Consider the following 20,558-nt stretch of genomic DNA (forward strand, 5'->3'; position numbering starts at 1 on the left):
CGTTGGTGGTTCTTCGTGTGTATGTATGGGACATACATGTATATAGATGACTCATTTTGTGGTCGGATGGAGAAATCGCAATAGATATCTTGCATGCGGGATAGAAGTGTTTTAATTGAAGAAATGAGGTAATTGTGTTCCAAGAAGCATGGAAATATTCATTGATAGGAAATAAAAGCTATGAAGTACATATATCGATATATCTATAGAAAAAATAGGATTTGTGGTCCCGTAAATTTGTTTCTATACAATATGTAGGACCTGTGGTGTTTATTCTGTGAATTTTTTTCTATAGAAAAAAATAGGACTGTGGTGTTTATCCTGTGAATTTTTTTCTATAGAAAAAAATAGGACCTGTGGGTCTGTGAATTTTTTTCTATAGAAAAAAATAGGACCTGTGGGTCTGTGAATTTTTTTCTATAGAAAAAAAATAGGACCTGTGGGTCTGTGAATTTTTTTCTATAGAAAAAAATAGGACCTGTGGGTCTGTGAATTTTTTTCTATAGAAAAAAGAAAAAAAATGAACCCAAAGGTCTGTGAATTTTTTTCTATAGAAAAAAAGGACCTGTGGGTCTGTGAATTTTTTTCTATAGAAAAAAAGGACCTGTGGGTCTGTGAATTTTTTTCTATAGAAAAAATAGGACCTGTGGGTCTGTGATTTTTTTCTATAGAAAAGAATAGGACCTGCTTTGGGACTGTGAATTTTTTTCTATAGAAAAAAATAGGACCTATGTGTCTGTGAATTTTTTCTATTAAAAATAGGACCTATGGGTCTGTGAATTTTTTTCTATAGACAAAAATTGGGCTTATGGGTCTGTGAATTTTTTTCCTATAGAGTTTTATAGGAGAAATAAAATTTAAAAAAATTATGTTTATATGATCCTTGGCACAATATTTTTAAACAAATTAAATGTATAAATATTGCGGTGGTTTATGTAAGCCAGTGTCATATTAATTATAAAAACCTAAGTTTTTTTTTTGGTGATATGTGGGCCAACCAAATGTGCAACAGGGTCATGTGCACCAACGAAATATCGTTGAATTTCATTTCAAATCCACTTAAATATTTTCAATGACACGAACACGTTTATTTCCGCCTATCCGGCGTGTTTTTTTTTGCACTTTGTGTGGTCTTGCTTCTATGGCATTTTAACATGTTTGTGTGTATAGACGTGTGTGTGTGTAAAAAGACCAGATATTGTATGTGTTTGTTTTCGTTATTTGTTTTCAGGTCAAGTGTGGTCACATATGTGGACGTTTCAGTTATCCTGGTATTATGGAGGCTGCCTACGGCAAATACGGCTACTACCTATTGTCCTTGCTGCAATTTATGTATCCATTCCTAGGTATGTATGTGTGTATGTATTACAAATTGTACGTCAACAATTTTAGTTGCAGTGAGTGCTGGTGTCTGAAATCTTTAAAATCTCCACTAAAGCCATATTTAAAATAAACATTTATTGTATAAAATCCAATAACCATTACAAATGCGACTAGTATTCGGTAAATCATGCGACTAATTCGTGTAACGGAAATGTTCAACAATAAATTCACTGCACTTAAAACTAAATGGCATTTTGTGTTGATATGTATCTGTGTATGTATGTACGTATGTGTGTTTTGTATTTGTTTATATTTCCGTAATTACAGCCATGATTTCCTACAATGTTGTGGTTGGTGATACTATGTCTAAGGTGTTGGTACGCCTAATACCATCGTGGGGCTCTTCAATGGGTGCTGTACGCCTGGGTGTGGTTTTCTTTGTAACGGTGGGCATTGTGGTGCCGTTGTGCCTCTACAAGAACGTTTCCCGCCTGGCAAGAGCAAGTTTTATTAGCTTGGCCTGTGTGGTTTTTATACTCTTCGCTGTGATTATCAAACTTATTTCCGGTGATTATAAAGTGTAAGTATTTGTATCAAGGTGTCAGTTATCCTTGGCAGAAGGAATGCTACTTTTTTGTATGCAAACAAAAAAATAAAGAAAGTATAAATTAAATGAGTATCAAAATGTTGAAATTGTGCACGATATTAATATTTATGACTGCGATAAATAAACTCTAATTGTGTTTATAGACTTTTATAAACAAACATATGTCAAGGTTTATGTGCGATATACGCTACGCTCGTTATGTACGCAGGATATTCGGAATATCTATGAATTGATATTTTTGGAGAAGGCATGATAATACATTTTATAGTAAAAATACACCTGCGTGTTAGAGAATTTTTTGTAGAAAACAGTAGGATATGACAATTATTCTAAGACCTGAAGGTCTGTGATTTTTATACCCTTCATCACACTGTGGTACAAGGTATTATGTCTTTGTGCATATATTTGTAACATGCAAAAATAATCGAGATAAACCCATGTTTCCTTTTGGGAATATGCATAGAATCACTTTCTGAGTCGATTTATGGATGTCCGTCCGTCCGTCTGTCTGTCTGTTGGTGTTAAATGGTAAACAAAGTACAGGTCGCATTTATGATCCGAATTGGATGAAATTTGGCACAGCTCACTTGTTTAGCCCAAGGACAAATCCTTTTGAAATTGGGAAAAATCGGTTCAGATTTAGATATAGCTCCCATATATATTTTCGTCCGATTTAAGGTAAATGGTGCACCAAAGTCCCTAAATAGCTTTCGATTTGCACGAAATATTGCACAGCGTACTGAAAATCGGTTCAGATTTAGATATAGCTCCTATATATATATATTCGTCCGATTTAAAGTAAATGTTGCACCACAGTTCTTAAATATCTTTCGATTTGCACGAAATTTGGCATAACGTATTGAATTGAGCATAGAGTGATATCTTCCAAGTTTAGAAAATCGGTCCAGATTTAGATATAGCTTCCATATTCGTCCGATTTAAGGTAAATGGTGCACTAAAGACCCTATATGTCTCTCGATTTGCACGAAATTTAGTATAACGTAGTGAATTGAGCCTATAATGACGTCTGCCAAGTTTAGTGAAAATCGGTCAACATTTATATATTGCTCCCATATATAGTTTCGTCCGATTTCATGTAAATGGTGCACCAAAGTCTTTATATATACTTCGATTTGGACGAAATTTTGGATAAAGTATTGAATTGATCCAAGAGGGATGTCTGCCAAGTTTCGTCATAATCTGTTCAGTTTTAGATATAGCTCCCATATATAGATTCGTCCGATTTCATGTAAATGGTGCATCCCTATATATCATTCATTTAGTCCAGACTGATGTGTGCCAAGTTTCGTGAAAATCGATTGAGATTTAGATATAGCTGCCTTATATTATAGATTGATTTTATGTAATTGACGCACTAAGGATCCAATATATGGCTGATAGGAACAAAACGTACTGAAATTAGTATGACCTAACCTGTGACAAGTTTCGTTGAAATCGGTTCATATTTGGATATAACTTCCATGTATATTTTCAGCCGATTTTAATTAAATTGGACATGAAACTCCTCTTGTTAGTCAGATTGACATCAAATTTTGCACAACGTACAAATTTGAGCATAGAATTACGTAGTTGCATTTTCTAGAAGTACAGACATAGCCTAGCGGATGACCTATTGATATTTGTTTGAAGTCGATTGATCTGAGTCTATTCACATTTAAATAAACATTTTATTTTATCCAATTTCATACCCATAGTGGTGAAGGGTATCATATAGTCGGCTCCGTCCGACTTTACTACTTTCCTTACTGGTTTCATTTTGGTCTGTGATTTTTTATAAAAAAATGCCCTTATGCCCAGGGTCCAACTATTTCTACAGAAAAAAATTCCAAGAAGTTCGGGTACTAGTTTTTTCCGCGGAAAAAATCCCCAGTTTTTTCCATGGAAAATGAGTTCACAGGCAATCAGGGTCCTCTTTTTTGTAAAAAACACACACACACGTCTTTTTTCTATAGAAAAATGCGCAGACCCCAGGGATCTGCGCATTTTTTGTATTGAAAAAAATAGGACCTGAGGGTCTGTGAATTTTGTTCTATAGAAAAAATAAGACCTGTGGGTCTGTGAATTTTTCTATAGAAAAAAAAATAAGACCTGAGAGTTAGTGAATTTATTTCTATAGACAAAAATAAGAACTGAGAGTCTGTGATTTTTTTGCATTAAAAAATAAGACCCGAGGGTCTGTAATTTATTTTCTGTAGAAAATAAAGCCCTTAGAATGTGTGAATTTATTTCTGTGCATTTAATGCTTTTATTTTTAGTTTCCACAAGAAAAAATAGGATATTAGGTTCCGTAATTTTTTTACAATACAATAAGAAAAATTTTAAAATTTGCTTTCCGATTATGGTTCCTCTAAAGCGAATCCTCTTTCTTTCTTTGTAACCATTCTGTAACAATACTAAGCACCGACGGCATTAGTCAAACAATCCTCTCGCAAGTGCTTCACGCTGTTAAATAGCTTTTATATGGAGCGTAATTGCAACAAATTGTTTCTTACAAATGCCACATCACGAAACAACAATAGCAAGTGGATCCTTTACAAAATAAAATAAAAAATAGCCACTTTTGTTGCTTTTCAGGTGGAATATTTATTCACCATTTTGAAAGGATTTAGCTGTAACAGTAAACAGTGAATTGTTCGCCGACAAAAGCGATGTTAACAAGTGAACGTGGTCTTAACTCTGGTGGGGTCATACTTAACGTTAAAGTGAAAAAGGCAATAGGGATATATAAAGAAATGTAGTCGAGAGTTGTAAAATTCCTTGGCCAGTGGGAAAGTACAATCTAAATTGAAAAATATTATTTCCCGTTTAATAATTAGGTTAATTGAGCACAATGAAACAGACATAAGTTATTCCAACCATACTCATTAATAGCGATGATATTAGTATATCAGTCCTTTATTATCAGTGACCTAACTAATATCCGTAGAAGTTACATTTTTTATTCACTTGTTTAGAGTAGGAATTTTCTAAGACGACTAAGACACTTTAAACAGATAATATTTTGTGCACCAAAATTTCGAACAATATACTATTCCCAACTAGTTTCATAGGTATTCAAGCTTTACACAATAATCAGGGCCGTTTGACCCGCTATAAAAACCCATAAAACCTTCGTTTGCGGGTTGCTATAGCTCCCATATAAATGTACCGACCAATGTTCGAGATATTTGAAGGCTTTTCCCACGATATAGCTGTAATTTGGTATAAAGGATTTTTGGGTGTATTTTCCCATTGTAGTGGCTGTAATTTGGCCTTCGACAATTCAATATAGATTCAGGTTTTGATTTCGCCTCCACACAATGTTCGGTATTATTAAAATTCTAACCGGATTTTTTCTACAGACAATGTTATGTAAATTGGAATATTATTTTTATTCAGGACATGAGCAACCTACTTCCACATCATGAAACAAGATGGAAAGTTAAAGCCAATAAGTAAAGTAGTAGAAAAATCGGACGGAGCCGACTATATGATACCCTTCAACACTATGGGTATATTAAACAGGGCTATTAACATGAAATTGAATGAACTAAAATATGTTATATTTATCTAAATATGAATCGACTCAGATCAATACATAAACATGTCATTCGTTTGTTACAATGGTACAAAAGTATCTAAATCGACTTCAAGCAAATATTAATAGGACATCCGTTGGGCTATGTCTATACTTCTGAAAAACGCAACTACGTATTCTATGCTCAATTTTGTGCGTTGTGCAAAATTTCATGTCAATATGACAAATCTCAACCTAAATCTATGCAATAATAGAACTTTGGTATATTATTTACATTAAATCGAAAGAAAAAAAAAAATATATATATATATATATATATATTTAGATCTGAACCGATTTTCACGAAACTCAGCACACATCATTCCAGACTGAATTCAGTACGCAAATTTCGTGGAAATCGAAAGATATATAAAGACTTTGCTGCACCTTTTCCATTAGATCGGACGAAAATATATATGGGAGCTATATCTACATCTGAACCGATTTTCACGAAACTTGGCAGACATCACCCCAGGCTAAATTCAGTACGTTATGCCAAATTTCGTACAAATCGAAAGATATACAGGGACTTTGGTGCATCATTTATATTAAATCGGAGGAAAATATATATGGAAGCTATATCTCAATCTGAACCGATTTTCACGAAACTTGGCTGACATCACTCTAGGTTCAATTCAGTACGTTATGCCAAATTTCGTGCAAATCGAAAGCTATATAGGGACTTTGGAGTACCTTTTCCATTAAATCGAACGAAAATATATATGGGAGCTATATCTAAATCTGAACCGATTTTCACGAAACTTGGCAGACATAACTCTAGGCTCAATTGAGTACATTATGCCAAATTTCGTGCAAATCGAAAGATATACAGGGACTTTGGTGCACCTTTTACAATAAATCGGACGAAAAAATATATGGGAGCTATATCTAAATATGAACCGATTTTCACGAAACTTGGCAGACATCACTCCAAAAAAATTCAGTACGTTATGCCAAATTTCGTGCAAATCGAAAGATATACAGGGACTTTGGTGCACCTTTTACAATAAATCGGACGAAAATATATATATGGGAGCTTCATTTATATCTTAGACGATTTTCACGAAACTTGGCTGACATCACTCTAGGCTCAATTCAGTACGTTATGCCAAATTTCGTGCAAATCCAAAGATATATAGGGACATTGGTGCACCATTTACCTTAAATCGGACGAAACTATATATGGGAGCTATATTTAAATCTGGGCCGATTTTCACGAAACTTGGCAGGCATCACTCAAGACTCAATTCAGTGCGTTATGCCAAATTTCGTGCAAATCGAAAGATATATGGGGACTTTGATGCACAATTCGGACGAAGATATATATGGGAGCTATATCTGAATCTGAACCGATTTTTACCAATTTCAATAAGGTTCGTCCTTTCTTACAATTTAACACCAACAGACGGACGGGCATGCATAAATCGATTCAGAAAGTGATTCTATGCATATTCTCAAAAGGAACTATGGGTCTATACCGTTTCCTTTTTGCCTGTTACAAACATATGTACGAGGAAACAATACCCTGTACCACAGTGTGGTGAAGGGTATAAGAACATAGTCTTCATATAAAGGTCTCGACGATAAAAGGAATTGTGAATGTACATCATGGAGGGCTTAAATTTTCGGCTTGGCTGAACTTAATAAATGTTTTACTGTAGGGCATTTGAACATATTATTGACCCAACTTAGCCACATTTTACTTATTTCCTTTACTTACATTTTTCTAAAAAACACCACGTGTGTACTTATGCGATTTTTCTTTGCTGTCAAGAATTTTAATTGTGGCACTTGTTTTTTGTTTTGCTAACTTCTACCTAAGCTCATTTCTTAGTTTGTAGTCTGCTTTTAACTTTCGTTTTTATGCACATTCAAGCGCAAAGAAAAGTAAATTACAGGAAATTGTTTCATTTAAACATTTAAGTAATTAATCGTCTGTAAAGGATTTTGTATGTGAACATGTGTTTCAGTGCACTGTAAATGAGTGAGTGTGTGTTTGGGTTCTATACATGAACTTCCGTTTTGTGTTGGATTGTTTGTTTATTAAACAAGCAACAGTATATTGAGTTTAAATTTGATAATTAAGAAAAAATTAAAGTAGAGGTAATAAATCTGTATTTTTGGGAGATTTTGGGAAAAATGGTGTAATTTTTCTAAACTTAATATAAATTGAATTTGTGGTCACAACTTAAATACCCGTTTCTTCTTGTATGTGCAAGTACAAATTATATCCCACTACGTTTAGCGAAATATATGTATATGTATCTTTGTACATAATTATATCAAATGTGTAGATAGATAAACCAACATTTAGTGCAAATCCCATAACACAATTATACCAGGGAGCCACGATAAGACTATTCGTGCTTAACGTAATTAGTGGTTCGCTGTTTTGATTGTATTTTTGGTTGGTTGGTGAATTCGCACAAAATTTCTTTAGCTTCAGTGTTCATTTAATTTAAGAAACCACATTGATTTAGCAAAACGGTGACAATTTGCGGAAAAGAAATTGAATTAATACTGTTATCAGATTTGAAATATTGCCGCAATGGTTATGTGAATAATGTTTAGATTATAATAGGAAATTATTATTCATTTAATGGGGAGTTAAATAACGCGATATTTTAGGAATACATAAAATGTGAGAAATTATTTATTAAATCTCATGTAAAATAATGGAAAATAGGTAAGCAAAGCTGTACAGACGAACAGTGATGACCATAAAATACCGCATATAACTACCATTTTAACTATCCGCAAATATTGTGCGGCAGTAGTAATAATAATTCATATTATAATATGAATTGTTATTGAATACGCTTATTCAAAATCTATTTTTTTATCATCGCCGATTTTTAATTTCTACATTAAAATTACCTAAATTGACTGCACTCTTATGAATTGGATAATCAGTTGTAACTCTCCTTAAGGGTACACCACACATTCTCGGTTTCAAAAAAAAAAAAAATAAATAAATAAAAATAATTTTTTATTTTGAATTTATTTCAACCTACTCTAATTGAAGAATGCCCCTATAAATTTTCAAGTACAAATCTCAACAATTTTTGAAGATATCGCCGATTTGTTGTGTTAGCATCAGGAGACAGCAAGTGGGCTTATCAAACTTTAAACGCGTTTTTGCGAATGCCGGGCACGATAACTCAAAAACTAATAACCCAATCGATTTCAAATTTTGGGACGTTTCTCTGTGAGTGTATAGCTATGGAATGAACTAGGATAAAGCCAATCGGTGAAGATCGTCCTTATTTTTTTAACTTAGTTTGTGGTTAAAAATAGGCGTTTAAAAAAAATCAAAGTTTCGCCATTTTGTTAATTGTTGTGCGAAGTCAATAATCGTAGTTCATACGAGAGCCAGAAATGTACTATTTCTAACACCGTTAGAATTTTCGGATTCCGATGTTCCAGTGAGGAGTTATCATGCCCGCCAACAAAAATAACATCACAAAAAACAACAACAATTTTTTGTAAATGATTTTTCTTCCTTTTTAAATCTTCAAATATATATGTGCAAAGTTACAAAGCTTAACATGCATTGGTATTCATTTACCAGCTCATTTGCAATCTTAGAAATAAACAAGTGAAAAAGCGTTAAGTTCGGCCGGGCCGAACTTTGGATACCCTCCACCATAGTTATACTGACTGATACATGCAATGAAAATATAGGGAACATACCAAAAAGTGGGCACATACCGATAATACCGATTTATGTAAACCATTATGTACATTAAATACAAACTTCGGCAATTTTTAATGGGGATTTTTCCTAAAATCTGTATGATCCAAAAAGTGGACTGATATTTATAACGCATTGTAGAGTATGAAATCCTCAAACTACTGTAATTTAGATTACAAAGTTATATGAGGCTATGCCTAAAGAGGGACCAATATTGATTACATAGTGTAGGAAATAGTGAATATTTGGGGATATCATCATATGAGGGCTATGCCTAATTAATGACCGGTATATGCCAATTTTGAACAAAATATTTTAATTGTTTATCTCAATTCTTTCCTTTAGGAGGTATCACGATATTGAGGATATGCCTAAATGTCTGCCGATATATTTCATTATCATCATGTTTGAGTTTTTTTTTTATCACAATATCATTAGAAGGCGGAATGCTTACAACAGATGGCTAAATAGTCTTTGTAGGGTAAAATTTGACTATTCCCCGTACCGACTAACCACACACGGAACAAATCAGTAAACTAGTTTAATATAAAAAAGGGGGTTATATGGGGACTACCCCTAAAAAGCGGTGAATATTAATAATTTTTGGTGGGGAGATTTGTTACCATATACGACTACAAATTACCAAATTTCAGCGAATTCGGTTGAAAAACGCGCTCAAGAACCTCAAAATATCGAAAATCGGGGGTACCCTTATATGGGGGCTACCCGAAAAAAATGACCTATATTTATAATTTTTTGTGAAGAGATTTGCTACCCAATAAGAACTCAAATTACTAAATTATAGTCAATTAGGTGAAAAAATCCGGTCAAAACCCCCCAAAAACTGGAAATTGGGAGGTACCCTTATATGGGGGCTACCAGAAAAAGTGGACCTATATTTATAATTTTTAGAGGGGAAATTTGGTACCCAATAAGAACCCCATGTACCAAATTTCAGCGAATTCGGTTGAAAACCGCGCTCAAGATCCCTAAAATACCGAATATTGGGGGGTACCCTTATATGGGCGCTACCCGAAAAAATTTACCTATATTTATAATTTTTAGTACAAAGATTTGCTACCCAATAAGAACTCAAAGTACCGAATTTCAGCCAATTCGGTGAAAAAATACGGTCAGAACCCCCCAAAAACTGGATATGGGGAGGTACCCTTATATGGGGGCTACCAGAAAAAGTGGACCTATATATATAATTTTTAGTAGGGATATTTGGTACCCAATAAGAACCCAATGTACCAAATTTCAGCTAATTCGGTTGAAAAACGCGCTCAAGAACCTCAAAATACCGAAAATTAGGAGGTACCGTTATATGGGCGCTACCAGAAAAAGTGAACCTACACTAATAATTTTTTGTGGAGGCATTTAGTACTCAATAAGAACCCAATGTACCAAATTCCAGCGAATTCGGTTGAAAAACACGCTTAAGAACTTCAAAATACCGAAAAATGGGAGGTACCCTTATATGGGAGCTATGCCTAAACGTGGACCGATATAGCCCATCATCGAACTTGACCTGCCTGCAGACAAAAGACGACTCTATGCAAAATTCGTTTAGACGCTAGAGTGATTACAACAGACAGACGGACAGACGGACATGTTTAGATCGTCATAGAATTTTACGCTGATCAAGAATATATATACTTTATAGGGTCGGAAATGATTATTTCGATGCGTTACAAACGGAAAAACAAAACTAATATACCCTCCATACTATGGTGGAGGGTATAAAAATCTTTAAGGGGACCCCCTCCCCCATTCTGGGGGTCAAATTTTTTTTATTTAATTCAATTCTACACTAATTCAAGAAAGTCTCTACAAAAATTCAAATGAAAATCTCAAGAACTCTTGAAGATATAGCCGATTTATTGTGTAAGCATCAAGTGACGGCTAAAGGGCTTCTCAAACTTTAATCGCGTTTTTCTCTTTTGCGAATGGCGGGCACGATAACTCAAAAACTAATAACCCAATCGATTCCAAATTTTTACACATTTCTCTGTGAGTGTATAGCTATCGTATGAACTAGGATAAAGCCAATCGGTGAAGATCTTCCTTATTTTTCAACTTGGTTCGTGGTCAAAAATCGGCGATTTTTTCAAAAATATTTTTTCAATGGTCCGCCATTTTGTTAATTTTAGAGCGAAGTCAATAATCCTAGTTCATACGAGAGCCAGACATGTACTCTTTCTAACACCGTTGGAATTTTCGGATTCCGATGTTCCAGTGAGGAGTTATCATGCCCGCCATCAAAAATAAGGACTTTTCTTTAATTACAAAAAACAACAACAAAACAATGACAACAATTTTTTGTAAATTATTTTTCTTCTCTTTTAAATCTTCAAATATATATGTGCAAAGTTACAAACCTTAACAAGCATTGGTATTGATTTACCAGCCCATTGAAAATCTTGAAAAATTAAAATAGAGAATGGGTGGCTCAAGTTTTCTCCCCCTTATTTGAATATCGGAGATTTGTGCACGTAATTTGATATTTTGGGTTCTCAGTGTGTAGAAAATCTTCCTTCTAAAAATTATTAGTATTAACCCGTTTTTTTGGAGTAGCCTAAATATTAGGTTTTCTTATGCTTTTGAAGACGTTTTTTAAATCAATCTGCTGCAATCTGGGTTGAAAATCTTCCTACTAAAAATTGTCCACATTTTAACGCTACACCCCATCATACGGTAATGGCGAGGGTTTAGCTACGTTTTCCTAACGAATTGGCTCTAATTTGATTTTTCCCGTTCTCAATCCAATCTTGCTGCCAAAAATTATAAAAAAATCGTTTTCGGTTTGTAATAGCTCCAACGTAACGGTATTGACCAATTTTATATTTTGAAGGGTTCGTGAAGGTATACATACATGCTAAAAAAATAATTTAAGTAGGCCATGTTTTGATATATCCCCCATATAATGGTAACACCCTAAGGCCAGCATTTTAAAGGTTTTAGCTACATTCTCCCATTCTAGTGGATGTAATTTGGACTTCAAGGATATTGGAGGGTAAAATAAATTTTTGGAAAAAAATCTTTTTATATCAAGTGTTTGTATTATTAATGTTTTAACAGGATTTTCTCATCGAAGTGGCTATTATTTGGCATATCGGTGAAGAACTTCCTTCCAGAAAATTATCAAGGTTTAAAGGTTATATCCCAGGTTGAAGGTTATATCCGCATTCTCACTTTGATGTGACTTCAACTAACTGTATAGGGTAAAAGAAATTTATTATCTACACAGGTCTATATATGTGGACATAGCCCCAATATAAAGGCTCTGTCCCATTTACGGAATTTGAAGGTTGTAGAAGGGGATGTAATTTGAAACAAATGTTTGCCCCCATGAAGGTGGCTACAATTTGGCATTCCGGATTGCTGACGAATAAAAAAGTTAAAAAAAAGTGTCAGTCGGAGTTGCCGACAGACATATACCCTACATATATACACCATAAAATTTTCATTTTATGGCGTATATATTAACTTCCGAAGGACATAGACTGCATAATTTGTAGTATATCCACACAAATTCTTGCATTTAGTCGTACGTAAATATTTAAAGGGAATTACGTATTATGATATTGTTTAGTATTACCATTATTACACTAGACCGCCAGACCAAACTCCCACTTTACAAGACGCTGATACTACCCGTGCTTATTATATGGTTCAGAAGCATGGGTACTTGCGCCATCAGATGAGGCAGCTCTTGGGGTGTTTGAAAGAAAAATTCTCCGAAAGATCTACGGCCGATCTGCATCGACGGTGAATATCGGCGTCGAATGAACCACGAGCTTTACAATTTATACGCGGACATCGACATAGTCAGTCGTATTGAGCTGCAGCGACTACGGTGGCTAGGCCATGTTGTGCGGATGAATGAGAATGCCCCAACCCAAAAGCCTACTGATGGTTCCCGTAGAAGGGGAAGGCCACGAAATCGATGAAAATACCAAGTAGAAAATATCATCTTGGAACGTGGTCTTCAAATTGGTGGATTTGCGCACAAGACCGACGCGCTTGAAAATTTTTTTAAGCTCAGCTTATGGAACAACCGTTCTGTAACAAGCCAGCTAAGAAAGTAAGTAAACATGGAAATAAAGTGTAGTGTATCACTGAGAAATGTCCATTTTACGTTCCTGGGAATCAGTCGCTCTATAACTAGTTTTGGCAATGGAAAAACGACAATTAGGTTAGAAGTACTTCTTCCACAAATAAAATTCTTAGGATTTGACTCGATCGGTCGGTTATTTTTTAATTTTGATATCATAATTTCATCACCTTTGTTGATCATACAAATGACTTTTGAAGCACCGCTCTAATAGACTCGAGCATACGAGGTATAGGGTATCACACAGCCGTTCCCGACTGACGTGTCCCTTTGGAGCAGATTAGCTAATTTCAGCTAGTTAAGTATCACCTCTTATTTGTCTTAATGAGCCTTTACTTTTTTCAGTCATTCATTATTATGTTTTTTTTTTTTCAATCCAACCTAAGTTACAAGTCCCTAACCAAAACCTTTCATTATAACAATAAACAGCAATCAATGTATTTGCAACGCCCATTCATATTTACTGACCTCAAAACTATTTCCATTTTATTTATATCCCTCAATAATACCAAAAAAATAAAAACCTCCATGCTTTGCCAATATTTTCATTTATCTGTTACGCCTTCTCCAGGCCACAATTCACAAACTAGGAAGTGAATATCATAGTTTGTGATATTCTTGCAAAACTACAAATTACACCCATGGGGGGTGTTAGAATTTCAAGGTGTTTACTTTTCGTATTTTGCCGTTCCCATAACAGACCACAGCAGTTGTCACTGCAGCCAGCCAGAAGTGCCCACTCACGTTTACCTTGGTTATATACAAACAGTTCCACTTTATCATTTTTATGCTTTGCAAAATGTGTTAATTGCTAACTTGAGTACCGTGTTTCATTTTGTTGTTGTTGCAGTGGGTTTCGACTTGCCGCAGATTTCATATTTTAGCCAGTTTCAGCTTTTTGTTTTCCATGCGGTTTTTTTTTTTTTTTTTTTTTTTTTGTGGGGTAGACACCTTAAGTTGTCACTGTCCTTCTTCTTGTAGAAACCTAACTAAGTTGTAGACTTTTCATGGAAATTCAAATAAAAGTGAAGTCCTAGGAAAATGCTCGCAATGGCACTCGTCTAAAATGCGGCAGTTGTTCAGCAGTCGCACTTGTGGTAGTGCATTTTGCAGTTGTAGTTGCTAGCCCAATGCAAAAAATCTTAATGTTTTGAACTTATAACTATGGCGACAACTAACTCCCAAAGAATGAGTGAACAAGTGCGACAGGGAAGTGAGTTAGTAAGTGTATGAGTGTGTGTGTGCAAGCTCACCTTCTGCTAAGATTTTAGTTGCAAATAATTTGAATTTTATCCTAGACTCATTGCCGTATTTCCCTCTACTAACAATTCACAATTTTTGTGGTATTTTTTTGTGTCGTTTTTTTTTTTCTTTTTTATATTTTTTTTACACAGCACGGATACTGCGGAATCGTGGAGATTTGCAAATTCTGATGTCATTCCAGCAACCGGTATTATGGTCTTTGGTAAGTACAAGGTTATCGTGAAGAATTATGTAACAAGTGATAGCTGAAATGCAGATGCCTATTGTTGCAACATTTTTATGGGATATTGTAATATTTTTGGGGGGTTATCGATGAGAGGAAGGTGGCATTTGGTCGTTAAAATTTTAAATTGTGAACATCTTGAAATCATCTTCAGAAAATCATATGAGAATGAACATTTATAAATGGGTATAGGAAATACATTAATCGAAGTAATGGTGAATACTGTGAATAATACGAAGGAAAGAAAGGGTGGCATTAAAACTAGGAAATAAATGCTGATGGCTGATTCGCTACATATAATCGGGCGGGGTAGACAATACCATACCCTATAAATTGGACAAAAGCAATTGGACAATTTAGATTTCTTTTAGATTGTATGATTGATGTATGTGGGTTGTTTTGGAAATTTGTACTTATGTGTACTAAATTTGGTACAAGCCTGAAATTTGGAAATAAGACATTATTTTGATTGTACAATTGGGTTATGTGGGTAGCTTTGGAACTGCTACTTCGGTTTACTAAAGGTACTAAATTTTAGTACAAATTAGGTTTGGATAAACCGATACATGTGGAATCCTGAAATTTGGAATTAAGATTACTGTTGAGAATTGTAGAATTGGGATATGAAGGTAGTTTTGGAAATAATTACTATAAAGCATAATAAATGGTATACAATTTACTAGAAAAAGTAATAAATGGTACAACATTTAGTATTGTATGTACGGATAAATTTTTGAATTTTGGTGTTGGTATGGAAAGTAAAAAACAACAAATTTTTTGTCCGAATGTTCCAGAAATCGCTAGAATTAGTAAATATCAAAAAATATTTCTTAAAATGAATACATATTGGAAGTAATAACTCAAAAGATGGGAATTAACCATAGGTATACTGAAAGTTACATGAAATGAAAATATAGGAAACATACCAAAAATTGGACTTATACCGACAATCCTACAAACCGATTTATGCAAAACATTATGTACACCAAATACAAATTTCAGCGACTTTAAGTGGAGATTTTTCCTAAAAACTGAAAACCCCAAACCGTGGACCGATATTGATAACGCATGCTAGAGTGGAACATGTGTATAAAATTCCCAAACTACTGCAATTTAGAGGCTAATGGGGGACCAATATGGACTACTTAGGTATTAGCAGATATTGAGGTTATTATTATATGACGGGCCATGCCTAATTCATAATAGCTTAATTTCAAACCCAATATTTTAGTTTTGTATTTTATCACGATATCCATAGAAGGCGGAATGATTACAAAATATGGCTAAATCTTCTTAGAATTCCATACTTTGTAGGATAAAAATTGACAATTTCGAGTAACGAATATCTTCCATACTATGGGGACAACCCCAATACATTGAACAAATCAGTTAATTATATTAATATAAACCAGTAAAGAAAGTTTAAAAGTCGGACGGGGCCGACTATATGATACCCTTCACCACTTTGGGTATATTCTACATATGTTGCCTAACAGACGCCACCTTTCAAATCGAAAGATGTATAGGGACTTTGGTGCACCATTTACTTTAAATCGGACGAAAATATATATGGGAGCTATATCTAAGTCCGAACCGATTTTCACGAAAGTTAACACACATCATTCTAGACTCAATTCAGTACGCCATGCCAAATTTCGAGCAAATCAAAAGACATATATAAACTTTGGTACACCATTTACATTAAATCGAACGAAAATAAATATATGGGAGCTATATCTAAATCCAAACCGATTTTCACGAAACTTAGCATACATCATTATAGACACAGTAAAGTACGCTGTGTTAAATTTCATGCAAATTGAAAAATATATAGGGACTTTGGTGCGCCATTTCTAGTAAATCGGACGAAAATATATATGGGAGCTATATCTATATCCGAACCGATTTTCACGAAACTTACAACACTTCATTATAGACTCAATTCAGTACGCTGAGCCAAATTTCGTGCAAATCGAAAGAAATATAGGGTCTTTGTGCTCCATTTACATTAAATCCGACGAAAATATATCGCTCATTTGCTGCAAGACAGGCATAACTCAAAAAACGTGATTTTCGAGTTAATGATGCACGATTGTTCGCTATAATAGACCTCATGTTGTGTTAAAAGAAATTCGTAAAAATTCGTATTCTTTTACACACTCAAATTGAGAAGCTGTAGAAGTTCCTCTGTCCCATATAAAGTGTGAGTAAATTGAAAACTTCTCTTCAAAATCGTTTTTTTTTTGCGTTATACCTGTCATGCAGCAAATGAGCGATATATGGGAGCCTTATCCAAATCTGAACCGCATTTTTTTTCAATTTCAATTTGTCCTTGGGAAAAACAAATGAGCTGTGCCAAATTTCGCAAACGTGCACAGGAACCCCAAAATACCGAAAATTGAAGGGTACCCTTATATAGGGGCTACCCGAAAAATTGAACTTTATTTATTCTTTTCTTTTGTGAAGAGATTTGGTAGCCAATAGTAACTCAATGTACTAAATTACAGCCAGCTCAGTCGGAAAATACGCTCAAAACCCCAAAAATAGTGAAAAGTGGGGGTACCGTTATATGTATCTATATTTATAATTTTAATTGGGGAAATTTTGTACACAATAAGAACCAAATATACCGAATTTCAGCGAATTCAGTTGAAAAACGCTCTCAAGAACCCCAAAATACCGAACATTTTGGGGTACCTGTATATGGGAGCTATGCCTAAACGTGAACCGATATAGCCCATATTCGAACTTGACTTGCCTGCAGGCAAAGGACGACTCTATGCAAAATTTTGGAGATTTATCTCAATTCGTTTAGAGGGTAGAGTGACTACAACAGACGGACGGAAAGACGGGTATGCTTAGATCGTCATAGAATTTTACCATGGTTGGGAAATTATTATTTCGGTGAGTTATAAACGAAAAAATCATAATATACCCTCCATACTATGGTGTAGGGTATAATACCACATACAGGAACGGGTAGACAAAGCCCACAGTTGGTGGTCCTTCTGTAGAATAGCTGTAGAATGTTAATAGGGGTTTTAATCCACAGATGATACGCGGGATCTATAAGAGCGTTATTAGACCAATCCTAACATGCGCGTCGGTAGTCTGGTGAACAGGAATGAGCAAAAGATGTACTCGTAATGAAAATTCGTTACCGAAAGTCCAGAACACATGCTGCCATGGTATATGAACATTTCCTGTGCCACTTGTCCTTTTCAAGCTTCAGAGCCAAATTCCTAGGAAATTACACCTTTCGTGAATGGGAAAAACTGAAAGACCAGAAGGAGTGGACCAATGTGTCCCAATTTCGACTGAAATCACAGCTGAGAATTTGGTGTTGAAAAAAACGAAATTTCAAATTGACGGTAATTTGGTATTTCTTGTTCTTGGAGGCTAACATTCACCTTACTAGAAAAAATGTCAATTTAAATTCATGGAAATGACCAGACTCAGTTTTGATCAGGAAGGGTTCGGTCCAATGAAGACTCTTATTGTTTTTGGTAAATATCGGTTAATATTTAGGGGAAGAAATGCACCAAATACTTAATTTTTGCGGGTTTTTTTTGGTCGCTTCAGAGACCGCAATTATGGCCTAAACATATCGAATTTTTGAATGGAGAAGGGGATTGGGCCAATGAATTAGCATGACTGTTTTGATAAAGGTCAATATTTAGCGGGTCAAATGGACCCTGACTTTTGTGTGAAAAATTACAAAATTTGTATTCGAGAAGTTGATAGTATATCCAATTATATTGTCGTATGTACTCGGATGTGGGAGTTACACGTAAATAATTACAGGATCTTTCGTATTCAGATATTATTTAATAGTCCACTACCACACTAGAGGGCGGAAATATAGCGCGGATCGCTTTGAAATGTTCCAGTTATTGTCAAGGACAACGCCTATAATTTTCGGGTATAATCAGATAATAAAATTGGGATGAAGTGGACCGAAAACTTAATGTGTTGTGTTTTTTTTCGAGTCGATCTATAGGACGCAATTGAAAGCCGAACATCACAACACATGTTCGAATATGGGAATATGGACAAGTAATTAGAAGGGATGTTCTGAATATTGGTAATATTCGGAAAATATGTCAGTGTAAGGAAGAGGTGCTGTTGACCTCTTATCGGGCAAGAGGGTGCAACTATAGAAGAAAGATTAAGTTTTGGGGTTGTTGTGTAGGGTATCGTATGGTCGGCCCCGTCCGACTATACTACTCCGCTCACTGGTTTTTAATGTTTATGTACCGGAACACTAACGCTTTTTAAAATTTGGTGACTTTTTGTACCACATAGAACTACGTTTATTAATCATAGTAGCTGCTTCCCCCCTCTTTCATTCCCCGTATTCACATGTGCAGTATAGGAACAGCCTAAAATCGGTCATTTTGACCATTTGAGAAATATTAAATAATCAAACTACTTTTATTATTGTATAAAGTAAATTTCTTATATGACTAGATCAATTCAACAACATCGAAAACCATTTGCTACTCTAGAAACACAAACGAACACAAAAATCGGGAAAAATAAATTTTATATTGCCAGTCGATTTCAGTCTTAGAGTAAACACTTACTCTTTTTCAAACATTTTGTCCACGCTTTTATTTTTCAAAAAGGGAAACTCGAGAGTCCTCAAACCGAAAACAAATAATAAGAACGTTTTGTGTGATTGAAAATAATGTAAAAAATATTAAAAAATAAGTTTAAAAAAAATTCTTTACAAAATAAAAATTCTTTCAGAATGATATATATACAAAATTCCAGCCTTTCTAGTGTTAATATAGATCCAGGTCTCCAACATAATTTTGTGATTTCCGTATTTAATGTAAGTTTTTCAGAATAGTGTTTATAATTTTCCAAGTATAATTCACTCTACCAATATGATTTTATGAAATCTTAAAATAATTTCATGCTTTTAAATTATCGACAAGTGAATGTAATCAATGTTTTATAACAGAAAACTCTCCGTTATTTACGAGCTCTGTTTATGGCCATTTAGATTTTACTACTTATAATAAAACTATAAATATGGCTTCACAATATACTATAGAAACAACTTTCACTCTCATACAACCTTCAAACCGTTTTCCATATACATTTATGATTTTCGTTTACTATTTCTTAATGTATCGACAATAAAAAGCAAACAAAATGAAATATCGAATTCTGGACAGTTTTGTGGAAAATGATTTGTGATTTATATCTGTTCACTTTATAGCATTCATGTGTCACCACAATACATTTCTGGTATATCAATCAATGCGTGAAGCCACCATGGAGCGCTGGGAAAAGGTAACCCATATATCAATTGGTTTTGCCTGGACAGTGGCAGCTCTCTTTGGAATTGCTGGCTATTCAACATTTAGGGCTTTATCGCAAGGTAAGTGTTTTCTTATATTGCTTTCTTTGGTCTTTAATGGCAAATGTTTTTATGTGTGTGTTTGTATATATCACTTTGTGTATATGTATATAGTTCATATTAAATGTGTCCGCCACAAATATTCCTTAGTTCGTGTTCAAGTGTGTGTATGCGTGGGCGTGTGTGTGTGTGAACATTCAAGAAGTTTGAGGTTATTATATGTCGCCCAGAATGTCGGCGCTTTACAATCCTTGTGTGAAATGAAGTAAAGCCGATATGAAGTGTGCACAAAACCATATATGTACTTGTCCTTAGCACACACAGTTTTAGTTAAACATACATACTCACACGCACACTGCACTCCTACACACGTCTGAGAATAT

General features: G+C 34.5%; 1 protein-coding gene across 1 annotated transcript; it reads left to right on the forward strand.

Moving 5' to 3' along the window:
- Positions 1-1,231: 1,231 nt before the first annotated feature.
- Positions 1,232-20,196, forward strand: LOC133323721 (putative sodium-coupled neutral amino acid transporter 11; the record flags this gene model as incomplete). Its single annotated transcript, XM_061532642.1, has 4 exons — positions 1,232-1,346; positions 1,651-1,903; positions 14,713-14,783; positions 20,035-20,196. Coding segments are annotated over 4 exons (601 nt in total), but the record flags the coding sequence as incomplete, so codon positions are not given.
- Positions 20,197-20,558: the final 362 nt, after the last annotated feature.

The sequence above is a fragment of the Musca vetustissima genome, unplaced genomic scaffold (genome assembly GCF_032173495.1).
Source record: "Musca vetustissima isolate MV318-11 ecotype Yass unplaced genomic scaffold, APGP_CSIRO_Mvet_v1 utg659029, whole genome shotgun sequence".
NCBI lineage: Eukaryota > Metazoa > Arthropoda > Insecta > Diptera > Muscidae > Musca > Musca vetustissima.